Source organism: Hyperolius riggenbachi, chromosome 10 (genome assembly GCF_040937935.1).
Source record: "Hyperolius riggenbachi isolate aHypRig1 chromosome 10, aHypRig1.pri, whole genome shotgun sequence".
NCBI classification, from domain to species: Eukaryota; Metazoa; Chordata; class Amphibia; order Anura; family Hyperoliidae; genus Hyperolius; species Hyperolius riggenbachi.
In genome coordinates, this window is record NC_090655.1 from 190,906,944 (window position 1) to 190,930,577 (window position 23,634).

The 23,634-nt window shown below is 45.1% G+C and overlaps 2 protein-coding genes across 5 annotated transcripts in view; one reads left to right on the plus strand and one right to left on the minus strand.

The window, feature by feature from the left end:
- Positions 1-10,737, plus strand: part of ANXA11 (annexin A11) — an 85,391-nt gene extending 74,654 nt beyond the window's left edge. The window contains exons 13-15 of the mRNA XM_068255461.1: positions 5,767-5,825; positions 8,102-8,224; positions 8,819-10,737. Coding sequence (XP_068111562.1) covers positions 5,767-5,825; positions 8,102-8,224; positions 8,819-8,878 — 242 coding nt within the window. The 3' untranslated portion in view covers positions 8,879-10,737. The remainder of the gene's footprint in view (positions 1-5,766; positions 5,826-8,101; positions 8,225-8,818) is intronic.
- Positions 10,738-14,615: 3,878 nt separating this feature from the next.
- PLAC9 (placenta associated 9) overlaps positions 14,616-23,634 on the minus strand; it is a 64,627-nt gene continuing 55,608 nt past the window's right edge. Inside the window, exons 4-5 of one of the 4 annotated variants that reach the window (XR_011024312.1) lie at positions 15,928-16,006; positions 14,616-14,798 (exon numbers count right to left, since the gene is read on the minus strand). Coding sequence is in view for 2 of the 4 variants with exons in the window: in XM_068255462.1 (XP_068111563.1) it covers positions 15,987-16,006 (20 nt within the window). In the remaining 2 variants the exon portion in view is untranslated. Of the gene's footprint in view, positions 14,799-15,917; positions 16,007-23,634 lie in introns of all 4 variants that reach the window. The other 3 variants (XR_011024313.1, XM_068255462.1, XM_068255463.1) reach the window with 3 other exon arrangements.

Here is a 23,634-nt window from a genome sequence, read left to right on the forward strand (position 1 = left end):
CCTAGCTGCAGCAATTTTTTTAATTACCATAACATCCAAAAGTCAAGAATAAGGAATATTTCTTAATTGGCTCTCACCAGTTGGGATTATCAAACTAAAGGTTATAGCAGCTGATTTGGTTAACCTGCAGCTGTGATAATTGTGCAGCCTAAACCGCAGCCTCTTGTTAAATGGATGTTTTTACCAACTCTACTGGAAAGATAACGCAAGTCCACACTTCTAATTGACCGCCTTCCCCTAAACAGAAGCTTAGCATTTTTCTATCTTCTATAGTTTTTGAGATATTCAAGTTTTCATAAAGGTCAAAAGTTTACTCAGCCCCCCCACAGCATCACAAAGGTTGAGTGAGGCTGAGTGAACTTTTGACCTTTATGAAAAATTGAATATCACAAAAACTGTAAAAGATAGAAAGATTATTTTTGCAGCACAAGTGAGCACAGACACAGCAATATCCAAACATACCAGTTTCATGTCTGTAGGTTGTTGTACGGGGGCTTGGTGATAGTATTGTTTTGAAGAAAATAAGTGCTATTATCTTTAAAGAGACTCCGTAACAAAAATTGCATCCTGTTTTTTATCATCCTACAAGTTCCAAAAGCTATTCTAATGTGTTCTGGCTAACTGCAGCACGTTCTACTATCACAGTCTCTGTAATAAATCAATGTATCTTTCCCCTGTCAGACTTGTCGGCCTGTGTCTGGAAGGCTGCCAAGTTCTTCAGTGTTGTGGTTCTGCTATGAATTCCCCATTCCAGGCCCATCTATGCACACTGCCTGTGTGTTATTTAGATTAGTGCAGCTTCTCTCTGCTCTCTTATCTTTTACAAGCTGGATAAATCGTCCTCTGAGCTGGCTGGGCTTTCACATACTGAGGAAATTCAGACAAGGGCAAAGCTGTTTGCAGGAAGAAAAGAGCAGCCTGAAACTTCAGTGCATGAGAACAGGGGGAAAGAAACACACAAATGATCTCTTGAGATTCAAAAGGAAGGGTGTATACAGCCTGCTTGTGTATGGATGTATTTTGTATGTGTGGACATACTATACATCAACCTACTTCCTGTTTTGGTGGCCATTTTGTTTGTTTATAAACAGACTTTTTAAAACTGTTTTTAACCACTTTTAATGCGGTGGGGAGCGGCGAAATTGTGACAGAGGGTAATAGGAGATGTCCCCTAACGCACTGGTATGGTTACTTTTGTGAGATTTTAACAATACAGATTCTCTTTAAAATGAAAGCCGCACAAACCTACATTTTTGCAGCACAAATGGGCACAAATGTAGCACTAACCAATCATGATGGAATTTTTTATTTGTGCTGATGGTAGGGAGGCCAGCTCACTGAGCAATTTTTTTCAGTCCTTTGTGTTTTGCCACAGAAATTCTGCTGTGCTTCATAGTACTATAGCTGGATAAACCTGCATTGCCAGTCTCAGTCACCACTTTCACAGAGCTATGGATTATTCTTTACATTTATACAGCATTGACATCTTCCGAAACACTTTACAGCATACACTGAATAGTTAGTCACTAACTGCCCCTCAAAGCATTCTAATATCCCTACCATGCTCTAAAGGTAGCCACACACTAGTCCATTTTTAGTGGCAGATTCAATCATATATAGATATATATGCCACATGGTGCACTGAGTAATGATTATACTAGTTAGTCCAAGAATTGGAATATTGTTTGTGGTGTAAAATGGCTGACCTACAATGGAGACACACAAGTAGTACAAGGGGATAAGGGTACCGGGATATGCAAGCTTGCAAAAATATACTCTAGCTGCTACTCACAAAATGGCAAGTGCAGTGCAATGTACATTGCCTCACTGATATTGACAAGAAATATTTGTAAGAACACGTTTTAACTAGTTGGCCAATAAATTGGATGATTTTTACACCGGTGCTTTGCTTAGATCGTACAGCGCCAGTATAAATTGTATTAAAGCACATCTTTGCAGTTTTGTTTGTTACATCAATCATTAGGTGATATCATTTTCTCGAGCTGGTTTTCTAAATGTCGCTTAATGTTTTTATATTTAATGTGTGATTTCTTCTGCATGCATTGCTGCTCTGTTGAATGTGTCACACTATATACCTATGTTTTTGTTCCTGCAAAATAAGGTATTTGAGACTTTACTTAGTGTATAATATACATACCGCTATGCTGACCTGTCACCTGTTTTTCCCTTACAGCGTTTTATCATTTGTGATGCTTTCCAAGAATGTATTCACATCTCATTTGTTGTGGCGTGATATTTTCATATATTATACATAGCAATATTTGACACATTTATGTTGGTTTAAAGTGGATCCGAGGTGAACTTTTACTCATTGCATAATTGTGTTCCTTTCCTATTGTTTATAGGGCATTCCTCAAGCCAAATACTTTTTTTGTTTTTGTTTTAATACTCTAATTCCCTATAAACTAAATAAACCACGCCCACAGATTTTCAGAGAGCGTTGGCAGTAGCAATGGCTCATGGGAGCTCAGTCTGGGCAGGAGGAGGAGGAGGTGTTACTAGCCATTGATTTCAGAGGCAGAGGGGAGGAGGGGGGTTAGTTTTTTTTCACAGGCTTAGTGATCAAGATACAGATATAAGATATAAGTCTGCCTCTGTGTAATGTTTACAAACAACATGGCTGCTGTCATTGTATCACAGGAAGAAATTATCATTTTCTATTAAAGCTGTTTGCAGCTATATTTGCTGTTTAAACTATCTAAACTTTAGATAAGATATATAGATAAGTTACTTGTTATAGTTAGTTTTTCATCTCGGATCCGCTTTAAGGTTAACTTGAGGGCTGCTGAGGGTTCGTTTTGCTGCTGTTGTCATTTAGGTTCTTTGGTCTGACTCTTTATACAAATCACCTCATTGGTAGGTGGTGACTGTTTTATGTAGAGCATTACAATACAGTACTAAGTAAGCCCTTCAGTCAGTCAGCTATATTCCAGAAAGCCGTGCTGTCCATCTTCCTTTTCCATTTCAAGTATAGAGAGCACAGAAACAGGGTAATGTAATACACAACTAATCACTGTTGGGAGAAAACACACAAAATAATCGGACTTTCCATTTACAGGGTAGAAGCTACACTGGGCTATTTCAGGAAAAAATAGGCAGGTAGGCGCATCACCCATTTCCCAACAACAAGACATTTTATTGCTGAAATTGAGGACCGCAAAGACTGAGTTTTTAGGGGTGTAGGTCATAGTATTCTGTTAGGTAGAGCAGAAAAAAAGAATTCTAAATGACTACTTAGTTCTTAAAGAGGAACGGTCACGAAAATCTTAAAATTTAAAACGCATACAATTAAGAAGTTCTTTTCTTCCAGAGTAAAATGAGCTATAAATTACTTTTCTCCTATGTTGCTGTCACTTACAGTAAGTATTACAAATGTGACATTACCGACAGATTTTAGGCAAGTCCATCTCTCCATAGGGGATTCTTAGCATGGCCTTTATTCTTTACAAAGATATTCCCTGAAAAAGATTTATACAAAGATGCTGGCCAGCCTCTGTTTTCGCTGCACACGATTTTGGCAGTTGGACGGAGCAACTGCCATTCACTAAGTGCTTTTAAAAATAAAGAAAACCCTGATAAGAAGATGGGCTAGTCCAAAATCTGTCAGTAATGTCAGATTTCTACTACTCACTGTGACAGCAACATAGGAGAAAAGTAATTTATGGCTCATTTTACTCTGGAAGAAACGTACTTCTTATTTGTTTATGTTTACATGTATTTAAAATTTTAAGATTTTTGTAACAAATGCGAATAATCTCCGTGATCAGCGCACAAGGCGTGCGCTGACACGGCGGAAATCCTCCACAAGCGTATGAAGGGGGGAACCGAGCTTTGGTGCAAGCACCAGTAGAGGGCAATTCCCACCGGCAGATGGCGCTGTGGAGTGCAGACGAGTACAACCGCTGCACGGCCACAGATGCCAGTGTGGATTGTACAGATCAAGACAATGCGGTGCTGAACAGCCCTTAAAGAGAAAGAGCACAGGTACAGGATGAATGTGTGTTCACCAATCTGGTCGCGACCCTGCGACGGTGAATACACATCAGCAGAAACAAGAGTAGGAACGCGATCGCGAGAAGGGCGATCGCCAGAAGTGACACAAGACCGATCAGAACAGAACACGAGAGGAGCAAAGGCACAGCAAACAACAATGAGAAGTAACGAAAATAACAAACGCTAACTAAACACGAACACCGCACTCATTCGCAACAGCAAACGCGTTTACAGCGCGGTCTCCGCGTGTTAAGCACAACAGAGACAAGCACGCCTAACTAACCACCGACAGACAAACACATAACAGAGAATGCGAGCGCTTGCTTAAAGGGATACTGTAGGGGGGTCGGGGGAAAATGAGTTGAAGTTACCCGGGACTTCTAATGGTCCCCCGCAGACATCCTGTGCCCGCGCAGCCACTCACCGATGCTCCGGCCCCGCCTCCAGTTCACTTCTGGAATTTCTGACTTTAAAGTCAGAAAACCACTGCGCTTGCATTGCCGTGTCCTCGCTCCCGCTGATGGCACCAGGAGCATACTGCGCAGACCAAAGACCATACTGGACTTGTGCAATACACTCCTGGTGACATCAGCGGGAGCGAGGACACGGCAATGCAGGCGCAGTGGTTTTCAGACTTTAAAGTCTGAAATTCCAGAAGTGAACCGGAGGCGGGGCCGGAGCATCGGTGAGTGGCTGCGTGGGTACAGGATGTCTGCGGGGGGCCATTAGAAGCCACGGGTAAGTTCAACTCATTTTCCCCCGACCCCCCTACAGTATCCCTTTAACTGTTACCTCACCGAGCCTACAGCAAGCTTTCGTATCAGACAAGACAGACAAACGGAAAACAGGAATAAGCTAGGAAGGATCCACAGCCGCTACCGCTAGGGGCTAGTGCGATCCAAGCAAGACAGGCAGATGAGATAGCTGGTAGCAACCGCTGCTCCAGCTATACTCCAGGAAAACCGAACAGAAGGATCCACAGCACTAGCGCAAGGCTAGTGCGATCCAGGCAAGACAGATCAGAAGGATCCACAGCACTACTGCTAGAGGCTAGTGCGATCCAGGAAAACAGAACAGAAGGATCCACAGCGCTAGCGCAAGACTAGTGCGATCCAAGCAAGACAGATCAGAAGGGGCTACCGGTAGCAACCGCTGCCCCGGTTAGCACCCAGACAAACAGAACGATTTCCTGTCGACCACCGCTGGGACAGGACAATCCCAACAGACAAACAAAACAGATATACACTCGAACTGCACTAGGGAAACTGCCTAGAGCAGTCCCAGGAATTACTCTAAGATAACTTTGACAAGATATAGCATGGCTGACACTCTAGTAGTGTTTCAACAAACCCTGAAGGAATGACCAGCAAAGGATTGTAGGTGATCCCAACCTTTATACTGCCAGCAGCTAGATGATTTGCATAACCAATGTATGCAAATCCCTCAGCAGCAGAGCAGGTCTGGAACTTGCAAGACAAAGCCAGGTCTCTTATCCAGAGACCTGCATCCCTCAGACACAAGGAATGGTGAAACAGCTGTCTGCCTGTGCAGCCAGCTGAGCGGATCCTTACAATTTTCATGAAAGAGGTCCTTTATGGAGCAGTTTGTTTTTAGTTAATTTGGAATATGAATACTGGGGTTACTGCCTGTAAAACAACACTTATTTAACACTACAGTTTTTTTGTGCACTTATGTGTTTTCTGGACACGTGTGTACTGATGCAGAAAACTGAAAGTGTGTTGTGTTTTCTAGTGAAGTGCCTTAAAAACACTCCAGGATTCTTTGCAGAGCGACTCAACAAGGCAATGAGGGTAAGTCATAGAAAGTAAAATGATATTATTATTTGGTGTGATCGTTCACATAAATACAACGGACTGGAGGATCAAACTATTCTCTACTGTGCTGGAAGAACTTAATTATCTTTACACCAGAGACATTGGGCTCTATTCATAAAAAAATTGCAGTAAAAAAAAATCTTGCAGGGAAAACACTGCATCGGTATTTTAGACTTTTGTGTGCTAATTCATAAAAAAAAAGTTTACAGTTGCGATAAAAGGGCGGGGAATTCCCAAACTAGGCTGGCGGTAAGCTGGCGTAACATGAAAAGCTGCTTGAGTTGATATATTTTCTCTGTGCAGAGACAGTTACAATAAGAGGCAGCCCCAACTTCCCTTTAGATGTGCATTTTTTTTTTTTTTTTAATAAACTGCCTCTGTTTGCCCTGAATCTGCCTCTTAGTAATTTTAAACAATCTATTTCATTGCCACAGCTTAGAAGAACTTCAAGAAATGTTACACATGCAGGCTTTCTGATGTGAAATTTATCTGAAAACAGGTACCCAAGAGGTTAAAAAAACACAGCCTGGGTATTCCAGAAAGCCTTTTTTGTTTCCTCCTCTCTGCTGCTGCCTGGGAGATCTATCCCCATTAGCTTGGCTGTTATCTGCATCCTTATCGCCTTTTCTAAACAGACAGTATTCTCCGTCCCATTTCCGCCTGCTCTAATCTTTATGAATTGACATGTAGTGACGTGTTGAGATAATCAATGCATAAGGCTGTAATTTCCCGCACTGCTCAGGAATGTCAGCTTTTCATGCGGAAACAGCCTTTATGAATTGAAACTTTGCTAAATGGTCGGTAAAGTCAGCTGTTTTGAGCATTACCGCATGCGAGAATGCTTTATGAATAGAGGCCATTGTGTAAACCTCACATACCTATAGAGCTATTAGCCAGTAACAATAGAAGGCTTTTCAGAAGTATCTTATCACAGCCTGTGTGAAGGAAATGTCTTGTGTATCAGGTCACTGCTTCATGAGTCGGAGTTGATACCAGAACTGTACCATGTAGATAGGTGCCACTTCCCTTTCATTATTCCATGAGGAATGATGTACAGTTTGTGTATGCCCTGCCCTCACACTCTGCTTTTTCACAGATAGTTTAAAAATCTCTCAGCTGTTTTCATACAAAGGAGAAAAGATCTAAAGAGAAGGACCCTTACTTTATTCCTGTTTTTGGATGCTTACACCAGCATTTAGTAACATTGGCGTAGTGCTTTTGAAAACGCTAGCAACTCCAAAGTGCTGCAAGTGGGTCCCAGGCCTAACTCTAAATCTTTCCTTTCTGCTGACTGACAGTAACCCCCAACCCTGTAAGCTAACCTTACTGACCAAAAAAAATCAGCCATATTTCGTATAAGATTCTATCTTCTATTTAATTGCTTGGGCCTGTGGTAAAGGCAGAGGGTCTCGGGGGTCCTGCATTGTGAACGGATTAGGTTTAATTTACCTTAAAGGTGCACATACTTCAGACTATGTATGGGCAAATCGACCAAGAGACAGATCACTCTCTGGGAATTGACCTGTGGTATATGGGCAGGCAACAGATCTGTCTCCGATGAGATTTGATCAATCTGGCCTTGTGACACTGCCTTGACACCCTGACGCTGTCTTCGCCCCTAATATTCAATGCAACCCCCCAGTGGCACTATACAATACCTGTCCGCATCCACCACCTACCCGCTGCCTCGGGGTTCCTCCAGCCATACACTCTACCCATGTGGTTGCTGTTGTAATGTCTGCTCCAAATTGGTCACATTGTCGACCAGGCATGCACTTGGCGGCATCAATTTTCATCCGATTTGATTATAATAATCAAATTGAATGGTTGTTATGCCACCAAGTTGCCTGATGTATGACCACTTTTAAACCTTAATTCGGGATTGGATAGAACAAAAATCTGTTCAAGAAACTCTACAAGGTTAGTGTTAGGGACGGGTCAGAAATTAAAGTTAGATTTAGGCTAGTTCTATTGGTGTAAGATAAAGGGAAAGTCATTTAGTGGTTTGTTTTCATGAAGAAACCTGCAACTCAGTAACTTATATCCCATTATCACTCCCTGATATTTCTGTTAATATGTTGTGTTTCTAGAATTTGAATTCATAAGTGTCAAACTACCTCTTCAGTGTTTTATTGTGCTAATAGTAGTGATGTAAGCAACATTTGCTGAACTATGTTCTACACATTACCTGGCGAGCTTCTTGGCGGTTTTCATGCACAACATGTGATACTTCATGTTTTGCACACATACAGGGTGCCGGCACAAAGGACAGAACCCTGATTCGTATCATGGTGTCGCGAAGTGAGGTAGATTTGTGGGACATTCGTCAGGAATACAAGAAGATGTATGGCAAATCTCTATACACTGATATCACGGTAAGGACTGTTCTTTGCTCTGTCATTGTAAAGTATGAAAGTTCTCCAGTGTGAAAAATAGTGGGCATAAGAGGATGGCTTAAAGCCTCTATCAGGTTGTGGTTTGGACAACAATGGTGACAGACTGATGTTCTATCGTTCTCCTACTCTAAACTGAAAAATTAAAAAATCTGGGTGGAGTTTGGCCTTAGCTGCAATAATGTGCAGCTTACAAATCCAAAATAAATAAATAAAAAAAATTTGCCAGGAGTTTTATGTACTTTTAAAGGGTGATTTTGTAAGGAAGTGCTGTGAACAGCAGGTAACTTTCTCTGTTCTTGGCAAACGCCCAGTCAGCTGCTCAGGAGTGTGCCTCAAGGTTGAAATTCATGTGGGCAAGGTAATCATTTAATCTGTTTTTGTTGGGGGTTAAAACTTATATAATGGTGCTGCTAACAAAACTGATTTATACTTGTTATAGTCAATAGGAATTTTTAATGATCGATGATATATTGTCGTTGTTTTCCTGCAACCATATGAAATGTTTTGTGAACAGATTATTGTAGAGATAATCATTGCCTCAGTTTCCAGAACTTTTATTCTCTTGTCTTACAGGGTGACACGTCTGGAGATTACAGGAAAACCCTGCTGAAGTTGTGCGGTGGCAGTGATTAAGCGTGCGTCTCTCATGCCTCTCCTCCTGCGTTCTTCTCACTTTTTGTTCCTGTCTGTTTTCTTCTAATGGCAAACCTGTGAGATTTTGTAGCATTTGTAAACTGATGTTGTTGCGTGGTTGCAAGAAACACAATAGTGCAGGCTAGGCACGCCTCCCACTGGATAAAGGCCTGGAAAGTACAAATGTACCCCTTGTAAGACGACTGTGAGAGCCACCGTTGCTGATCTCCCTCTGATATGCTTTGTCTGGCTGTAATAATGGTTACACACATGGCAATGTATCGCCTCTACCAGCAGTTCAGGTGGTTTATGAAGGAAATGTGTGGTGAAGAGCAGTGGCGTTCCACTGCAATGTGTTTCAACATGTCATATGCATGTCATATGCAACCAACATCCATTTTTTTTTTTTCTCCACAAAGAATAAAGCGCTACTGCACAATTGCTTCATGAAACTACCTGCACTGTGTGTGGCAGGAGTAGGTCACTCGGCTATGACAAGCAGGACAGTCTAATAACACCTGATCTGCATACTCCTTGCAGAGTGGTTTGGAATATATTTTATCTAGGAAATTTATTTGTTAGGTCAGCAATGACCAATTCCACATATCTAGCATGACGTATACTTTGTCTGTGATACAGGGCTCTGCCCTCCCCTCTGCTGCCCCTCATCCCCTGAGAGTACCTAAGTAATGCTGTAATGCTGTTGGACATGCTGTAAATTTGTGGCACGGTGATTTGAAAACTGCGATTTGGCATTCAAACAAAATCCTTCATTCAGTAACACAGTACAAATAGTAAAGTATGCAAAATGGCCATCTATAGCAGCCAGATTTCCAGATTAGATTTGAGCAGGTTGTTAAAGTTTGAATTCAATATATTTTCTTTGCATTACCTTGCTGAGTAAATCCAAAGAAGGCTTAAAATCTCCTATCTACAAATGACAAAGTCAAGTCACTGAGTATAAATACAATACAGAGTGAGATGTTTCACTTGAACATCCCATTGTATTATGAACTATATTGTTTACAATAGCCTGATATTTCTCTCTGGGTGGTGTGCCTAGCCAGGAGTAAATCGCTGGCATTCCTGACTAGTGTCTTTTTCTTCCCTTTACATTTCCCTATAATGCTTTTCTGTTTTGTTTAGTAGTACTGGTAGCTGGGATACTCCTTGGGTTAATTCCAGGTTCTGGTGTAACAATATGTGCCATAGTTCTTATTCTGGTCCACCACCTTTTAGCTCTGAAATGAAAGCAAAGATCTTTATCTCTTATTTAGAGATTCGTTTAAAAAGCACTCTGCGACGCATTATACGAATGTTCTGCTGAAGTTTTATCAATTCTTGTAATTCAAATTGAAATTCTTTTTTTATCCCTGGGTTGTAAGACCAGAAGAGCCTGCATCAAGATGTGACTTTGTGTACAGTTTGAGAAAGTAGAAATTGCCATCAAAGTTTCATACAATTTCCAGAACCTGCTTAATCCTTGTGATGTTTTCAGCCAAGCATGGTCCTGTGCAATAAACTGAGCCAGTGCTAGTATGGTTGGAGTGACTCTGCAGTAAACCTCATAGGGAACAGTTACCCAATCACAGCACCCTCTACAATTTGAAGTGCTCTAATTGGCTGGATAGTGTGGGCATAGTTATTATTACAACCTACCGTATTTTTCGCCGTATAAGACGCACTTTTTCTCCCCCAAAAATGGGGAGAAAAAGTCCCTGCGTCTTATACGGCAAAGGCAGGGAATCCCCAACTTAATAACGCCCGCCGTTCCGAACCGCCGCCATGTTGGGGATTCCCTGCCTGCTTTCCCCATGCCTGCCCGAGTCTCCTGGCCCCCCGGATGGAGTGTTAATAGCAGCGGCAACTTACCTTTGGCAGGCTCCCGCGCTGATCCTATAGCATCGCGCTGCCCCCCGCTAGCCTCCTCTGCCTCCCCCCTCTGTATCTGGCCCCCCCGGGTGAAGGAATAAGTATCGGCAGCTTACCTCCGCAGGGCGCCCGCGATGACTGCAGACGTCCGTCTTCAGGGCACTTCTCGCTCTAGTGGCCGGCTTTGAACTGCGCGTCATCAGTTCAAGCCGGCCACTAGAGCGAGAAGTGCCCTGAAGACGGACGTCTGCAGTCATCGCGGGCGCCCTGCGGAGGTAAGCTGCCGATACTTATTCCTTCACCCGGGGGGCCAGATACAGAGGGGGGAGGCAGAGGAGGCTAGCGGGGGGCAGCGCGATGCTATAGGATCAGCGAGGGAGCCTGCCAAAGGTAAGTTGCCGCTGCTAGTAACACTCCATCCGGGGGGCCAGGAGACGCAGGTGGGAGGGAGGAAGGCTGGGGGGCACTGGAGGACATAAGGGGGGCACTGGAGGACATATGGGGGGCAGTGGAGGACATATGGGGGCACTGGAGGACATATGGGGGGCACTGGAGGACATATGGGGGGCACTGGAGGACATATGGGGGGCACTGGAGGACATATGGGGGGCACTGGAGGACATATGGGGGGCACTGGAGGACATATGGGGGGGCACTGGAGGACATATGGGGGGCACTGGAGGACATATGGGGGGCACTGGAGGACATATGGGGGGGCACTGGAGGACATATGGGGGGGCACTGGAGGACATATGGGGGGGCACTGGAGGACATATGGGGGGCACTGGAGGACATATGGGGGGGCACTGGAGGACATATGGGGGGCACTGGAGGACATATGGGGGGGCACTGGAGGACATATGGGGGGCACTGGAGGACATATGGGGGCACAGGAACACACATGAGGACACACAGGAGGACACGTGGGAGGACACATGAGGACACAGGACACATGGGGGGCACAGAAGGACACATGGGGGCACATTAGGACACACAGGAGGACACATGGGAGGTACAGAAGGACACATGGGGGGCACAGGAGGACACACAGAAGGACACATGAGGATGTGGGGGGCACAGGAGGACACATGAGGACACACAAGGTTATGTACAAGACGCTCCTGGAATATGGACGCACCAGGTTTAGTATTTTTTTTTTTCCCTGGTTTTTGCCCTCTAAACCTAGGTGCGTCTTATATTCCGGAGCGTCTTATACGGCGCGAAATACGGTATCTGAAACCTAAAAGTTGTGGACGGTGTGTCAAAAAAAATGTATATATAATATTTTGACATAAAAGGTTATTTAATTATGGGATCCAACAGTTTTCCAGCATCCAATCATTTGACATTTTACACTACTAACCTTTCCACCTCAACTACCTTTTACTGCAAATTGATAAACCACTGATCAGTAAGTTGCCTTTTTAGCAGTGGGAAAGCTGTGTCAGCTTCCATTTTTCCTGTAGTGCTGTTTACCCTCATAGTGACTGTAAAGTCATGTTAAAAGTGGGCTTTGGGTTAGGTAAAGTGCTAGCTGTGACATTGCCTTGTTTAACTTGAGGTCTTACTCCATTCCTGCAGATCTGGCTTGTCATGCATCCTCCTGCATGTGTGTATTAGGCCCTGACATCTGTGTAATACTAGGTGTGTCATGTGCAGGATAGATGCTTGTAATAATTCCAAAACTTTTACATTAGTTCCCAGAATTTGCATATACAAGCTGAGTCCTGCAACAACACCACAGAACATCAAATTGTGGGTGTCACGGCCAGCAATTATTGGTACCATCATGTTCTCTAAGCTAATACTAATTTTTATAATAGAACTTTACAATGGATGTAAAGAGAACCTTTTTGATAAAGTTGTTCAGAAAGCCAGCCTCATGAGTATGCACCTTAGTTGCCCTTGATTACCATGTGCCCACTTCTGGGAATCTGACTAGTTAATGCTTGAAGCTTTGCCATGGATGGTACCTCAGTGCAACAGGGAACTATATGCATTAAACCCACAGCAGGCAGTGCAACAGAGCAATACAGCTAATGCTAAAGACCCCTGAAGTTTGTGCCCCGGATTTAGGGGCTTCTTGGGTCAAGCAATCACCTGACATTTACTGGTATTCTTGAAAAAAAAAAAGCATTTTGGATAGTTATAATTACTACATCTTTGGTGAAACTGTTTCCTTATAGTTTTTTTTTTTTACTTGTAGTTGGATTTAAAAGTAAACCTTTTAATTAATTTGCTAAAATAAAGGTCTGCACTACATCGACTATATGTGCTACATGCAATAGATTTGCTTCCTATTTTAATATCAAGAACCAGTGTCCATATATTTAGAAATGTGTAATCTGTCTTGTAGTTTTTGAATATAACCAATTAGCTTTCGGTGTGTGAGGTGCAGTTCCAGCCCCTTCATTGTTCATGTTTTCCAGTGGCAGTTCATCATGTCATGTAAACGTGGATAAAATAATCTTTATACATGTTGCCATAGGAAGCTTACTAACTATATATATATATATATATATATATAATTTTTTTTGTATGTGTGTGTGCACCCTGCTTCACTGGCTTATTTATAATGCCATTAGTACATTTTCAGCCTGTAAAAAATATTTGTTTACATAAAACAAAATGATACACAGGTGTTCCCTTATTACACACCGATCTTGATGTTAGTGATGGTGAATCTATTGTTGCGCTTGTTGTGTGTAACCTTCAGAAAGAAAGAGTTGAAGAAATGATGCCACAATGTGCCTATATTTTTCTGACCTTTTACGTAAATATTACACTGATGTACAAATAAAATGTTCAATAAAAATCTTTTACAATTTAAACACTGAAGTTTCATATTCATGTTTGCCTTGCAAACACTTCAGAGTTATGTTTTCAGTGACATGTTAACTTTGTTTTCCATGCTTCTAGCAAACTAAATGTAATTCTTGCAGTACAGTGTAATGTGATGACCTAAACAACCTCGCTGTCTGCCTTATTCCCCTCACCCCAACACAGCAGGTTTGAACTGCCCAAAATTTCTAAAAAGTGTCCTTAGAACATAGACTGCTGTCTAATCTATTGCAATACAAGGAAATGTTTACTATCATTACATTTTTAAGGCGAACTTACATCTAGCGATGAAGGGCAGATTCAACGAAGAGTCAGATCTCTAATCGAATCTGATTGGAGAGAGATTTGTCAGCTGCCCAGACACCGCAGGCCGATTCCTGCTGGAATGCAGCATGAAATCTTGTGGGAGTCGGCCTTGTGACACTGCCTTGTTGCTCCCGGGCACGCTGTCCCTCCTATTGTTTTATCTCGCTCCCGCCCCGTGCCATTTGCAGTTACACTTTACCTGTCACACCACCTGCTGGTGTCTTCTGTACTTCCACATTTTGGCCCCATGTGACTACCGGTGTAACAGCATGTGGGGAGCATGTGACGTCACACATGCACCCCGCATGCTATAATGATGGTAATCACCTGGGGCCAGAATGTGGACAAGAGATGTAAAGTGTAACTGCAAGGGGCACGGCGTTACTAACTTGCACCCGATTAAGCATGTTGGCTCGACATCTTGCAGCGTGTAAGCTCAGGCATACTTTTGGGAGCACCGATTTTATTCATTTATTTTTGTTAATCTGCTTTGATAACAATGAAATTGGATGGTCAGTCGGTGGCCAAGTCGCCTGATGTATGGCCACCTTTAGTCTTACAAGATTACAATGATAGCTGTTTATCAACTGTTTGTTATGCATCGGGCTTTCTTGTTTACCTTTGTTTGGTTGTAAGCCTATTCTTAGGAAGAAAATTAACAGCTTCTGGTCAGTCCTCGTCTCTCTCATGGCAAATCTGCATTGAAAGTACACTCGTGTTTTTAATATAAAGTGATTCATATATTTAATAAAAGAATGACATTGCACATTTGTTCTTACAGAGCACCAGAATACAAAACTTTCTATTTATTAAAATATAATTTTGTGCTTGAAAAAGTGCAAGAAAAAGTGTACTGACGGCTGTGATGGTTCCTGAGACTTGTGTTATCTTCATCTGGAATCTGCAAGAGAGAATGATCTGATTAAGGAGACGTTTGACTCATTGTACTTTATAGAAATGTAAGCCTGTAATTTACCATACAAATGTAGTTTTCCTGTATGGATTATTTCAGTATATATAACATAAACCATTTTACCTTGTCAGGTTGGGTGATAGATGAGCCAGAAAAGCACAGTGTGAGGTAGCTGAGATTACTGAGCATCTCAACACAAAATAGAACTAAGAAATGGAGGTTTGGGTTTGTGGTTCACCAAGCAGTGTACTGCTGGCCTGGATGCAAGTAGGCATATTGTTAAGGGGGCACTACAGCAAAAAACTGTAAAATTTAAAATATGTGCAAACATATACAAATAAGTGCATTTTTCCAGAGTAAAATGAGCCATAAATTACTTTTCTCCTATGTTGCTGTCACTTACAGTAGGTAGTAGAAATCTGACAGAAGTGACAGGTTTTGGACTAGCCCATCGCTTTATAGGGGATTCTCAGGGATATATTTATTTTCAAAAGCACTTAGTGAATGGCAGTTGCTCTGTCCAACTGCCAACAAACTGTGTAGGGAGCAGGAAAGCTGGCCAGCATCATTGTTTAAATCCTTTTTCTTGATAAAGAATAAAAGCCTTGCTGAGAATCCCCTATGAAGAGATGGACTAGTCCAAAACCTGTCACTTCTGTCAAATTTCTACTGCCTACTGTAAGTGACAGCAACATAGGAGAAAAGTAATTTATGGCTCATTTTACTCTGGAAAAAAAAAGTACTTCTTAATTGTATGTGTTTGCACATATTTAAAATTTTACAGTTTTTCACTGTAGTGTCCCTTTAATCATCAACCATATAAGGAAAGACACTGAAGCAGAAAGGTAATCCCCCCCCCCCCCCCCTTTCCTCTTCATTTTCTATGTGTGTTTTTTTATGTTTGGAGCTGTTGGATTTGCGAATACTTATTTCAACAGGAGCACTAGGTTCATAAAAATACCCAGAAAACTTGGGACACATGAAGCAACTTGGTCACTGCCCAGAATTTTTTTTTATATTACGAATATGGAATCTTGTAATCCTACACAGATAACCTGCACAGTGTAAAGACAGGACACACAGACTCGCAACAAAGCAATACTTCACTTATATCAACCTTCAAACTAAACGTTGATCTGCGTATGACACACCTCAGGAGCAAGGACTACTCTCCTCTCAATTAATGGAAGATGTTTCTGTAAGAAGAGCAAGAATGAAAAATAAGAGCGCTAAATAGAAGCATAGCCTCCATAGGTTCAGTCTGCACTTTACACATTTTTTTTTTCTTAATAAAAAATAAGTAGCTTAAAAACTAAGTGCAAGGTGTAATTTTCCAGTAGCTGCACAGGGACAGCGCGGTAGTGGAGCTCTGTTGCCACGTCATCTGCAATCTGACACTAGCAAACCACTATTAGCAGCATCTACCACACAAAAGCCCAACTTTGATGGAGCAGCATTTGACGAGATTGGAACACAATACCTATGCAAATGGAGCAGCAGGTTTAGATGGCAAGCTAATTGGGTTAGTGGGAAGTAAAGCTAAAAGATGAGCAGAATGATAGTGAACAGCCCTGTCTAAATGTAAAATAGAAGCAGCCCACCAGGGAAAGTGGCAGAGAAATGAGCACTAAGCACACCGGTACGCAATCCCTAAGACCCTAAAAGGCATAAGACAAGATATGAAAGCTTTAAAGGGATACTGTAGGGGGGGTCGGGGGAATATGAGTTGAAGTTACCCGGGGCTTCTAATGGTCCCCCATTGACATCCTGTTCCCCCGAAGCCACTCCCCAATGCTCCGGGCCCGCCTCTGGTTCACTTCTGGAATTTCAGACTTTAAAGTCTGAAAACCACTGTGCCTGCGTTGCCTTGTCCTCACTCCCGCTGATGGCACCAGGAGCATACTGCACAGTCCCAGTATGGTCTGTGCCTGCGCCGTGCGCTCCTGGTGACATCAGGGGAAGCGAGGACACGGCAACGCAGGCGCAGTGGTTTTCAGACTTTGAAGTCTGAAATTCCAGAAGTGAACCGGAGGCGGGGCCGGAGCATCGGTGAGTGGCTGCGCGGGCACAGGATGTCTGCGGGGGACCATTACAAGCCCTGGGTAACTTCAACTCATTTTCCGCCGACCCCCCCTACAGTATCCCTTTAAGATGCACAGCTGAAGGCAGTGAATTCACTGCCTGTCGGCTACTCAAATGCAGACATTTATCTCCCACCAAGCATTCCCCCCCCCCCCCCCCCACAGCAGTCGCATCTGAGTGTTAAAATTTGATGTATTTAAATTTCACCCGAATGGCACTTGTGGCCGGCAGATGGGATGCTGAACTGCCTGCTCGACAAGCACACAGTTCAACTGTGTACCTGAAAGAGACCTTTGGGAGGCAAAGGAAGACCTACTGTTTTAGTGGCTGGATAGTGTACTGGTTAAAGGACACCCGAGGTGAAAATAAACTAATAAACAATTGTATGCATCTTCCTTCTCCTAAAAAATGACTGAAGATATTCCACAGTTTTTTATTTTATTACTCATAACTACCGAAATGACCCTGATCAAAAGTTAACATATTTGGCCAGATAACTTGCACACATCTTGACACAAACTGGTTTTGATAGGCATTAAAGTTAACCATCTTTACCTGTGATCTACAATTGAAGAGAAATCAAGAGCCCACTATGTTGTAGTATGTCAAGACAGATTGAATAATTGAGACCGTGAGATGGTAATACTCACAAACATGGGTTACCGCTCAGGTAACCACTCAATAGGCAGGTGAGGAGATTAGACCTGTCCTCACTCAGGATTAAGAAGTCGCTCTCTGTAGATAGGAGAAAAAGGGTAGATCACCCCTCCACCTGGAGTGGACTTGAATATACTGGTTGGTGAACAGAGACGCCAGTAGAATAAAAGTACATACATTTTTAAAAAAAATTGCTGGGAGGAAGTGGTGGACTTGCCTCTGTTAAAGCAGACACCAAGGACTGTGATTAAATAAATAAATACACATTTATTGATGATACCCCAAGGATGCAACGCGTTTCGTGGGCACAGCTAGAGGTGTAGCGAATGGTTCGCCGGCGACCGGTTCCAGGCGAACTTAGGGGGTTCGCGTTCGCCTGCACCAGGCGAACTTTTACGGAAGTTCGATTCGCCCCATAATGCACTATGAGGGTCAACTTTGATCCTCTGCATCACAGTCAGCAGGCACATTGTAGCCATTCAGGCTACACTAAGCCCTGGAGCCCCCCCCCCCCCCCCCTTATATAAGGCAGGGTCCGGCAGCCATTAGCCTCACTCGTGTGCCTGCTAGAGAGAGGAAAGGGACAGCTGCTGCAGACTTTTTCTCTTAGGGACAGATTAGTTAGGTTCTAGGCTGCTTTGCTTGCTCCTGACTGATTATTATTGCTTTTAAAGCACCCAGCAACAGCTCTTTTCAGAGCTCAACCTGTACATTTTTTTTTTCTGTGTGTCAAACTGACACTTTTGTTGCATGCACAGCCTTGCTAATTGATATTGTGTGTGCCACTGCCAGCAGCCCAGCACATTCAGTGACTACCTGTGTGTGTGACAGGGAGCTGCACATTGTACTACCCAGTACTGCATAAACCCCAGTACCTGTTGTTTACTTAACCCACCTCATCACTGCATATACCTAGCTTTGTGTTGAGTGAACCCAGCTCACTGCATCTAACTACCTGTTGTGTTGAGTAAGAACCCACCTGGCCACCTCACTGCATCTAACTACCTGTTGTGTTGAGTGAGAACCCACCTCACTGCATCTTAATTACCTTTACTGTTCAGTGAACCCAGCTCACTGCATCTAACTACCTGTTGTGTTGAGTGAGAATCCACCTGGCCACCTCACTGCATCTAACTACCTGTTGTGTTGAGTGAGAACCCACCTCACTGCATCTTAAGTACCTTTACTGTTGAGTGAACCCAGCTCACTGCATCTAACTACCCAGTACCTGTTGTGTTTACTTAACCCACCTCATCACTGCATATACCTAGCCTTGTGTTGAGTGAACCCAGCTCACTGCATCTAACTACCTGTTGTGTTGAGTGTGAACTCACCTGGCCACCTCGCTGCATCTAACTACCTGTTGTGTTGAGTGAGAACCCACCTCACTGCATATAGCTAGCATACCCCCGAGATGGACAAACCAGGTAGAGGTAGAGGCAGACCCAGAGGAAGGCCACCAGGCACCGGCAGGTCTGTGGCTGTGCGAGGTGGTGTTGCTGTGATTTCGTGCGGACCTGCCCCAAAATACAGTGCTCAGAAGAAGGCACGTGCCATCACTTCCCAAAATCGTGAGGAGGTGATTGAGTATTTAACACAGAACACCTCATCTCCCGCAGCCACCAGCGCTACAACAAGCACCACATCCGCTGCATTTGACACATCGCAGGAGTTATTTGGTGGTGGTTGTGAAATCACTGATTCTCAGCCACTACTGCAACAACAACAAGAAGGCGCAGGTACACCCTCCTACGTCTGAGTTAGGTGGCGATAGTATGGACGTAACGTGTGTGGATGGGGATGATGGTGGACCACCTGAAGTTGGTGCACTTTAGGAGGTGTCTGAGGAAAGCGCAGCTGGCCAGGAGGATTATGATGACGATTATACGGATACCACATATGTTCCCGGTAGAGGAGATGACCAGGGGGACAGTTCAGAGGAGGAGTCAGAGAGGAGTAGGAGGAGACGACTCCATGATAGAAGCAGAGGGAGCTCGTCCTCAGAAACAGCTGGGGGCAGTGTCCGGCGCCATGTATCACCAGCTGTGGCCAGCCAGCCAACATGCCCTTCAACGTCAGCTGCTGATGCCACCCTAGCGCCATCACCCCAGGGGGGTTCAGCGGTTTGAAATTTTTTAACGTGTGTGTCTCAGATCGGAGCAAAGCCATCTGTTGTCTCTGCCAGCAAAAATTGAGCCGTGGAAAGGCCAACTCTCACGTAGGGACAAGTGCCTTACGAAGGCACCTGGAGAGAAGGCACAAACAGCTATGGCAAGAACACCTGAGGAAAAGCAGCACCCCTCAAAAGACAAGCCACCCTCCTTCTCCTCTTCCTCCTTCAGGTGCATCGTCTTCATCCACTTTCTCCCTTGCACCTTCACAGCCACCCTCCTCCACACCGCCTCTTCCCTTCAGCGGTTCCTTCTCCTCTGCCCACAGCAGTACCCAGCTGTCCGTGAAGGAAGTATTTGAGCGGAAGAAGCAAATTTCTGCCAGTCACCCTCTTGCCCGGCGTCTGACAGCTGGCGTGGCGGAACTATTAGCTCGCCAGCTATTACCATACAAGCTGGTGGAGTCGGAGGCTTTCCGTAAGTTTGTGGCCATTGGTACACCGCAGTGGAAGATACCAGGCCGCAATAATTTTTCACAAAAGGCCATACCCAAACTGTACCGTGCAGTTGAGAGGCAAGTGGTGTCATCTCTGGCACACAGCGTTGGGTCAAGGGTCCACCTGACCACGGATGCCTGGTCTGCCAAGCACGGGCAGGGCCACTACATTACATACACAGCCCATTGGGTCAACCTGGTGACCGATGGCAGCAAGCAGGGAGTACGTGGCTGCGCAGAGGACCGACTTGTCACACCTCCACGGCTTTCAGGCAGGCCTCCAGCCACCTCCTCTCCACCTGCTATCACCGCTTCGCTGTCGTCATCCTCCTCCTCCTCGGCTGGTGCCGCCATCTCCTCTCCAGCTACACAGCCCCAGCACCCCAGGGCCTATGCTGCATGCCAGGTGCGACGGTGTCATGCAGTGTTAGACATGTCTTTCCTGAAAGCGGAGAGTCACACTGGAGCAGCTCTCCTGGCTGCTCTTAACAAACAGGTGGAGCAATGGCTGACCCCACACAAGCTTGAGATCGGCAACGTGGTGTGTGACAACGGCAGCAATCTCATTGCTGCGTTGAATTTGGGAAAGCTGACACACATACCCTGCATGGCACATGTGCTTAATCTGGTCGTGCAAAGATTTGTGTCCAAGTACCCAGGCTTAGAGGATGTCCTGAAGCAGGCCAGGAAGTTGTGTGGGCATTTCAGGCGCTCTTACAAGGCCATGGCACGCTTTGCGGAGATTCAGCTTAGAAACAACTTGCCGGTGAGACGCCTGATTTGCGATAGCCCGACTCGCTGGAATTCCACCCTGCTGATGTTCTCTCGCCTGCTAGACCAGGAGAAAGCCGTCACCCAGTACCTGTATCATTACAGTACAAGGACACAATCTGGGAGGATGGGGATGTTGTGGCCCAACAACTGGACACTGATGCGAAATGCATGCAGGGTCATGGAGCCATTTGATGAGGTGACCAAACTGGTGAGTCGCGATGAGGGCACCATCAGCGACTTGATCCCCTACGCCTACTTCCTGGAGCGTGCCGTACGTAGAGTGGTGGATACAGCTGTGGAGGAGCGTGAACAAGAAGAGTTAGGGCAGCAGGAGTCGTGGGAGCCATTTACACACGAACCCGATGTTTCCACAACACCGGCGGCAGCACAGAGGGGGGAGGATGAGGAAGAGGAGGAGTCGTGTGGGGAAGGAGAGGAGTCAGACTCTGATGATGGTGATGATGAGGAAGGTGTTTCTGTGGAGGAGGAAGAGGCGGCGGAAGGAGAACAACCGCGGCAGCCATCACAGGGGGCTTCTGCTGCTCCACATTCCCGTGGTATTGTTCGTGGCTGGGGGAGGAAAAGGAGTTGCGTCCCGTCACTGAGGAAGAGCAAGAGGAGATGGAGAGTACGTCTGCATCCAGCTTTGTGCAGATGTCTTCTTTCATGTTGTCCAGCCTGTTGAGGGACCCCCGTATCAAAAAACTCAAGGCGAATGACCTGTACTGGGTGGCCACGCTACTAGACCCTCGGTACAGGCACAAAGTGGCAGACCTCTTAGCAACTCAACAAAAGGCGGAAAGGATGCAGCACTTGCAGAACAAGCTGTCAATGATGCTTTACAATGCATTTAAGGGTGATGTGGCTGCACAACGCAATCAAGGTACCACTGGCAGTAACCCTCCTCCTCCCAAGTCCACGCAAGCAAGAACAGGACGCTCCAGCGATCTCAGGGTGATGTCAGACATGCGGACGTTCTTTAGTCCAACTCCTCGCCATAGTCCTTCCGGATCCACCCTCCACCAACGCCTGGACCGGCAGGTAGCCGACTACCTGGCCTTGAGTGTGGATGTAGACTCTGCGAAAAGCGACGATGAACCCTTGGACTACTGGTTGCGCAGGCTTGACCTGTGGCCAGAGCTGTCCCAATTTGCCATACAACTTCTCTCTTGCCCTGCCGCAAGCGTCCTGTCAGAAAGGACCTTCAGTGCAGCTGGAGGCATAGTTACTGAGAAGAGAAGTCGCCTAAGTCACGACAGTGTTCAGTACCTGACCTTTATCAAAATGAATGAGGAATGGATCACGGAGGGCTACTGCACGACCGAAGACTAAGTCAGTCGCCACACACAGCATCTCTGCCTGCAGGCCGATTGACTGCCTTCTCCGCCACTACCAACAGGGTCCAGGACTCTAGGCGGATTCCTGAATTTTTAAGGCCGCTGCTAGCAGCGGCCGCTACACTAATTTTTCTGGTGCGTGTACATGTGCCCATCCCCCTTCATGATCATTACCTTGCCGCGGTGAAGGGGCTTGCGCATCACAATGAAGCAATGACCGCCGGCTATTTGAGTGTCTCGGGTGGGGGTGGCACACAAAAGATAATAAGGTCGTTGCTTCATTGTGGTCAGACCAAATTTGATCAGCTGGAAAGTCACTGTTCTGTCATTCAGCTACATCAGCCGGGCGAGCATATGGGCTGAAAAGCCACCATCACCTGCACTCTCGTCATGATGCGCACCAGTCCAGCACGGCCGTCACTACACAAACGGCTGTTTGCAGTCACTGCATACCTTTCACTGCATCTGTGACTGCACATTATCCCTGGCAGTCAGTGCATAACTTGCACTTGAATGGATACACTTGTAAACAATTTAAAAATACAACCATGTAAACTTTCAAACAATTTAAAAATACAACCATCTATCATTTTCAAAAAATGTAAAAAAAGGGCAAAAAAACTTGCCCTTCGTAAAACATTCTTGGCAAATGCTTTCGACTTGGTTTGTCTTCCGCTGGCTCAAGGGTCCATCTGACCACAGATGCCTGGTCTGCAAAGCACGGTCAGGGCAGCTACAGCATGGGTCTCAGCAGGCTCCCACTTCGGGCCGGAATCCAACCTTCATTCCCCGCGGTGACAATGGCAGACTTGCCCTCCATAACGGATTCCCGTTAAAGGATTTAAAGTTAATTCATTTCAATTAGGGCCGCAAAAGGTCCTCCTGAGTCCTGTATTGTTATTTTTGGTCACTACCTCGGGGCGGGCGTGCATGCCTGCCTGCCTGCCTCCCTCCTTGCCTGGATGTGTGGTGGTAGACGTTGATCAGGCTCCAACTCCGGAACGCAATACAAGAGGGAGCTCGTCCTCAGAAACAGCTGGGGGCAGTGTCCGGCGCCATGTATCGCCCGCTATGGCCAGACAGCCAACATGCCCTTCAACCTCAGCTGCTGATGCCACCGTAGCGCCATCAGCCCAGGGGGGCTCAGCGTTTTGGAAATTTTTTAACGTGTGTGTCTCAGATCGGAGCAAAGCCATCTGTTGTCTCTGCCAGCAAAAATTGAGCCGTGGAAAGGCCAACTCTCACGTAGGGACAATTGCTTTACGAAGGCACCTGGAGAGAAGGCCCAAACAGCTATGATTGGCAGGAACACCTGAGGAAAAGCAACACCCCTCAAAAGACAAGCCGCGGAGAACAACCGCGGCAGC